This window comes from Acipenser ruthenus, chromosome 1 (assembly GCF_902713425.1).
Source record: "Acipenser ruthenus chromosome 1, fAciRut3.2 maternal haplotype, whole genome shotgun sequence".
NCBI lineage: Eukaryota > Metazoa > Chordata > Actinopteri > Acipenseriformes > Acipenseridae > Acipenser > Acipenser ruthenus.
Window position 1 is genome coordinate 80,997,931 of NC_081189.1, and position 6,433 is coordinate 81,004,363.

General features: G+C 39.0%; 1 protein-coding gene across 1 annotated transcript; it reads right to left on the reverse strand.

Annotated features, from left to right (window-relative positions):
• Positions 1–490: 490 nt before the first annotated feature.
• LOC117420446 (neurogenin-2-like) lies at positions 491–2,474 on the reverse strand. Its single transcript, XM_034033893.3, has 2 exons — positions 2,272–2,474; positions 491–2,097 (listed from the first exon to the last, which is right to left on the reverse strand). The coding sequence occupies exon 2, from the start codon at positions 2,094–2,096 to the stop codon at positions 1,455–1,457; it is 642 nt and encodes a 213-aa protein (XP_033889784.1). The 5' UTR covers position 2,097; positions 2,272–2,474; the 3' UTR covers positions 491–1,454.
• Between the last annotated feature and the right edge of the window lie 3,959 nt (positions 2,475–6,433).

The following is a 6,433-nucleotide window of genomic DNA, read 5'->3' on the forward strand; positions in this document are numbered from 1 at the left end:
TGTTAATACCAGATAGGTCTCGTGACAGGCCGATGTAATGCTGATTTCTCCCCTCTCTTTCACGCGCACTCACTCAAACTCACACAGAAGTAGACAAGAGTCCCCCTAATTGTATTATATATTATCACGCAATTATAGTGTTTATTATGCACCTTACTTTATTACAGTATAAGAAAGCTACAAACGTTTATATTCATATGTGAAACCTACAACAAATTAAGTTGCCCTAAATCTAATTTTTGGGAATTGTTTTGCTGATCTCAATAATACACTGCCTAAACCTATTTGCGTGTCATAAATATTGCAGAAGCGTTACTCGTGTGTTTTTTCACAGGCTGGTTGTTCAAACATTCTGAAAATGCAACACATTCAAAAGTGTTGGACTGTGTTGATATTTTAGGTGTGTGCGTTTGGAATTGTTAAACGTGTGGGTACAAGTGTCAGAGGTAACACATAAGTGTTGTTCTTTTAAGGAAACGACACAACAACATTTTATGAAAAGTATATATTTTTATTAATAAATTCGAAAAAGCCTTTCAAGGACAGTTTTCGTTTTATTTTCAAAAAAGTAAATTACATACTAGAATAAAACTCTGTGAAATATACAAAAAATATATTTTTTCTTTCCACGAAACATTTTCATTATAATAAATAAAAGTGAACTCGGGTGTTGCTGGTTGCTTTAATGCTCTATGCTGCATTTTGATTCATTTTAGTCCAGATAAAGAACAGCAATTTCACATCCCCCGGAGTGTCGAGATAAATAATGCATGATTCATGAAGCAATCCTCCTTCCCGATTTTTTTCTATTTTCCTTCAGCGTTTTGCCTTTGATAGGGCGTTTAGACTACATTTCCACGCTTGTATTCAGTCTTCACAAAGTCTACAAATTATGCAATGACTTCTAACCTGGATATATAGCAGAATACCTTTTTCTTATAAATCATGTAAGACAGATGGTGAAATGCAAAATAGCAAGTGAAACTGAAAGTGTGGGAATAAAGGGCATTGTGGGAATCTGGGAAACCGAACAAAGTGCACATCACTAAAAAAAAAAAAAAAAGTTTGATTTGACATTTAAAATTCCCCCAGCCTACTGCTGAAGCTAACACGTGGGAAAGACGACAGATGTCATGCATTTCAAGTATACAGCATTCATAGTAAAAATATATATTTTTACCCAGAAAAATACATGTTATAGTAAACTTTCCGACGCTAGAGATAACACAATACGTTTTTCAGAGAACCAAACACCAATCGCTGTATTAAAGATAGCAAAGTTATCTAGTCCATCATAGAGAATCGTATAAAAATAATAACAGTATTTCGGTCAAATATCACGTTCGTCAAGGTCACACAACTATAAGCTGACACATATCTTGCACGATATATTATTATTATATATGTAATTTTTTTTTTAAAAACTGTACTTCTGGTGTATAAAGTATCTCTTTTTAACTAAAATCGTTTTGTAATTGGGCTCCAGCGTATCTCTGGTGTTTGGACCGCCAACTGCAACTGCTGTCAATGTCTGAGCTGGCGGGGGATAAAGCAGAGGTGTATGAGGAAGAAGGTGAGCTGCTGCAGTTCCACGGGGATGGGGTATCGGAGGATATCCCCGAGCTGGGGGTCATCAGACTGGGGTCTTGAAAGCCCTTCCCCATGAAGATGCAGTCAGCCACCCCGCTGAACGAGTCGCCCAGCCGGAGGGTCTCTGTGAGGGCCCAGATGTAGTTGTGGGCGACACGCAGGGTTTCGATTTTGGTAAGCTTGGCATCATCGGGGAAGCAAGGCAGGATCTGTCGCAGGGTGTCCAGTGCGGAGTTGAGGGCGTGCATCCTGTTCTTCTCCCTGTTGTTCGCCTTTTGCCTTCTACCTTTCTTAACCTTCTGCAAGACCTCTGGGTTCTTAATGGTCTTGGTGCTTCTGCCCCTGGACCTGCGTTTGCAGTCAGCGCTGCTTGGCTTTTGCGTCGGAGACATCTCCATGTCTTCTTCAGATTGACCAAGGGAGTCTCTGTCTGGAGATGATGGGGCCGGAGATTCGAGTATCATACCCTGCTCCTCATACTCGAAGCTGTCGGCTTTAGAAAACATACTATGAAGAAAAAAAAGAGTAGAAACTCGTTAGATTTCTATTGTTAAGGGTTTGTTTTAGAGAACAATCGTGTTTTATATGTACAGCATGTAAACACTCCATGTTTGGAATAGCATTGTGAATGTCAAACTATTAGTTAAGAGCTTGGTAAAATGTTGAAATATCTAAACTTACTTTGCAGTTGAGCTTGTTAGCTTTGCAGGAAGTAAAGACGTGATGACTTGCAAGCAGCAGAAGATATCTAAAGAAAACGTTGTTCCAGGGCTCTTGCAGTCCAGGTGACAGTACGTTGTTGTCAGAAAGATGTTTTTTTCAGCAGTGCTATTGGCACGCGCCCCAGTACTCCTGTGAAGCGAGCTGCTTGCACTGCTTGCAGCTCAGTGACTGTGTGTCTGGCACACGACTCTCTTAACTCCCCTTATATACCCTCCTTAAAACAATCGAATCTACCACAGAGGCTTGTCCCCATGGCTATTCTTTTCATTTCATTATCATCACTCATTTCTTTTCTTTAACTTTTCTCCCCCCTCCCCCCTATGTTACCAGCATAAAAAGTTTTAAAGCCCAAACCCGTTTTGTTTTGTGATTGGTAGCTCGCGCTCGGTTGGAGCGTGCCGCTAATTTATTAATGAATAGGGTCGCGAGGCGCCGCCAGCCAATGAAAGTGACCGGTGCGCTACAAACCCTATAGCCACGCGCACGGGAGCCTGCTTGCTTTACGCTTCATTAGGTGAGAGCTGAGGGAGGGGCGGAGGGGCAACTTGAGCGAGAAAAGGAAGGGAAAAACTGGGCTATCTGTTAGAAAGAGAACCAGAGGAAAGGTCCTAAAAGAAGCCGTGATAACACAGACTCCAACACTTCAACTAAGCACTGGCTTGTATTCGGATACTGGTCTGTATCAGTGAAGCTCAATGCAACCTTCCAGTTAGTTGTTCAAGGCCCCCCGCCCCCTACATTTGTCCCTTACCTATTTTGGGTAAAATATTTTTTTATCTATTTTTTGTTTTTTGTTTCCCCCACGTAGCACACATATTTGAACTATCAGCAACCTAAAATTCACCAAAGTTAAAGTCCTTTTAACTTATGTTTGGCATGATGATCTGAAGAGTTAAAATGAGATCTGGGGCTCGTTTTTGTATACCAACATGATGTATCAATACGACATCGGGAGCAGAATATGCGGTAGAAGTATGGTTTCTAGATAACGTTTCTCACTCTACTTGATCAACCTAGGTCAAGCTGGTATAGCCTGTGCAATTTTTATTTTTTTTAACTTGCAACATGGGCCGCTAGCAGCACTTGTCTCATTTGCAATTTCATTCCCTTTCTTCCTGTTTGAGGAAAACGTTACACGGTTGTGAATTTTGCAAATATAAATTGTTCTTATTTATTTCTACTTCAAGTAGTATCTGTAAACTAGTCCTGTTATAATACTTTCTTTGTGTTGTTGTTTGGGCAGATTAATAAATCACAGAAGACGCTTTTATCCAAAGCGATTTACAGAGACTAGGGGATGAACTATGCATCAGCAACTGCAGTCACTACAAATAGGTTTTATGTCTCATCTTGTCCTCGTAGGCTCATTTATAATTTATTTTAAAATGTGATGCATGTGTTCTAGCAGTTGTAATAGTTTAGTTAAATATTAAATTAGCGTTATTAAAAAATTGTTTTATTAGTCTATGTGACACAATGGTGTGATTATGCTGTATTTCCAAACGTGTACATAAATGGGAATATTACACATAGAGTATAGATAGAAAATGGGATGGAGGTCATTTAAACCTATAGTTTCGGTTTTTTATATGAAGGCTTATTACATAAACTTGATTTCCAAGACCATTAAAAATAGATGTCAGTTTTCCTTGTGTTGCGTGGTTCGTGAATTTTCAGACAGACGTCATGTAGAATGGAGAGTAGTATTTTCTAGCCTACCTCTATTGAATGAAAGCACGACATCAATTAAGATTTGACTGGAATATAGAAACAGGTGATAACTAGTCGAGATAAGACGTGAAACCTGTTGGAAAGACTTATCTTATTTGAACGTGCGATCTCGCGATAGGCATAGAAAGTAACCCCTGGTCTTTAAGTGGATATTAACGTAGTCAACCAATGCAGTTTGACATTTTGAATTGATTTACTGTTTCCATGACTTTGCTTGAGTTAAAAAAAAATAAATAAAAAAAAAATACACGTTGTGGATTTTAATTAGATCACATTTACCGGTATGGAGTCAGGGACAGTAGGCCTAAAGACCATTACATTAAAGTTTATATAACGTGGGATGTAGCGTTTGTGTATTGGTTTGATTTAAACATTAACACATCGATTGGATATTGTGTTGTAGAAATTGATTTAGCTACGTGTAATCTAAAACACACTCAAATGTGTTTATAATCTGTTCTAGGGTTATGTTTAATTCTGAAACATATTGTTTTACTGTGTACGCAACAGATATTGAATGATTTATGTAGAACTATAGCTGAAGTACACGGCGTTGCCCAGGGAAATTCAGTATTTCAATATTTCAAGCATGACACTTTGGGGAACAGTAGCCTTATGGTTTCCTATAAGTTAAACATCTTGGGTGTCGCAGAATGCGCTCGGACCTCTTTCACTTTTTTAAAATTTGTGTTTTTTTTGGGGGGGGGGTTTGTGGGGTTCTTTAATTTGAGAGACGTGGCTACTGTAGTGATCCAGCAATTGGGTTACTAAATAAAAGTACCCCGGGGTCAAATTTTTGATCGAAACATAGCCCTCGACCTTCCCCTGGATGAAAGAGGAGACCATGCAAAGTTTGGTTGCACTGGCTCCAGCAAGGTTCAAATTCATAAAGGAACAGACAGACAGGCAGACAAACTTTCTTCTGTAAAACGTGTCTGCTAGGACGGAGACCCATCAATATTGACACCTGCACATTTTTTAGCCTTGGTTTATCAGTGAGACGAATTGCAAGTCGTTGACTTTGAAGTTGTAAGCTGTAAGTATGTCTGCTGGTAAAGAGACAGGTACCGATCTGACACTGAGTCCCCGCGCGCGCGCGCGCGCACACACACACACACACAAAATAAAAGCGAGAGGCACTTGTGTGGTCTGAAGGTTTATCAGATTTACCCTAGCTCAACTGTTCTGCAAAAGAATTTTGCTCGGCTTTGAAGAATTACAGGCACTGTCCACGGCATGAACTGTCTTCAAGGATCAAACTGTTCAACTACAGCCCTTTAAACTTAAATTCTACTTTACATTTTGGAGATCGGCTACAGTTTTAAAAGACTAAAATACAAAGCACTGATCTCATCACCAAACGTAAGCGATTCTCGCCTAGAAACAGGCTTTTAGAAAGGCTTTGTATAAGTAGCTTGAACTCTGAAGTGACCCCCCAAAAGCCCTAAAACACCAGGGTAGATATATTGCCTTGAGACCTAATGTCCGATTATAGCCACATCTAGACCTCACAAGTTGAGACTGTAGGATAAAAAACAATTTTATTTAAAACAAAAGAGAGTACAGTAGCCAATATCATAAAGTATTTTCAATCAATGATTTTAATGGCAGTTATCTATGTATACACATTTTTGTATAATTTGTGCAATCAGGAATAATTTATTTTCAGATGTATTTTCTATTCAATAGCTGGGATAATCCAATTTCAAAAGCAGGCTCCATTTGCTCTTCCTTGACCAGTCAGCATCTGAACAAAATACGACAATCCCTATCACAGAAATCGGGCTGTGTGCCTTGCAGAAGAATCATCTGCAGGTGTTTTTATACACGACACGTTAAAAATCCGCTTTGCTTGAAATACACGATGAATAATGCATCTGACTGGGCTTGTAACGAAAGGTGCACAGCAGTGGGGTATGTTAGATGTGTAGCTGGCAAGTGGTAATACACATGTTATAGAAACCCTAACAGAAGGCTTCTACACTTACAGATCGCGCTGCAGTATTTTCATTTGTAAATGGCAAATGGTTTGTGTATATAAAGATTTGGGTATAGAAATGGATTAGAGATGGATGTCCAGCATATGGCTTTCTAATGAGCGTGTGAGTATGCAAGTATGGACTTTTAATTCGCATTTGCATGGCAGGTGCTGGACCAATGTCAACGTTCCATAAAGAATATGAACTGAATTACCAAGGGGCAGTAAAAATCACATCGCTAAGGACAATACCAGACAGCTTTGGACTTATCGCAGTCAATTAAAAAAAAAATCACGATAACACGAGCTGCCATAAAACAATAACTTTTTAAAAATATATGTATACGAACAGTGCTGTTTGAATCTGCTATAATTTTGAAAACGTACATACGTGAAACTGAAAGTGAAAGA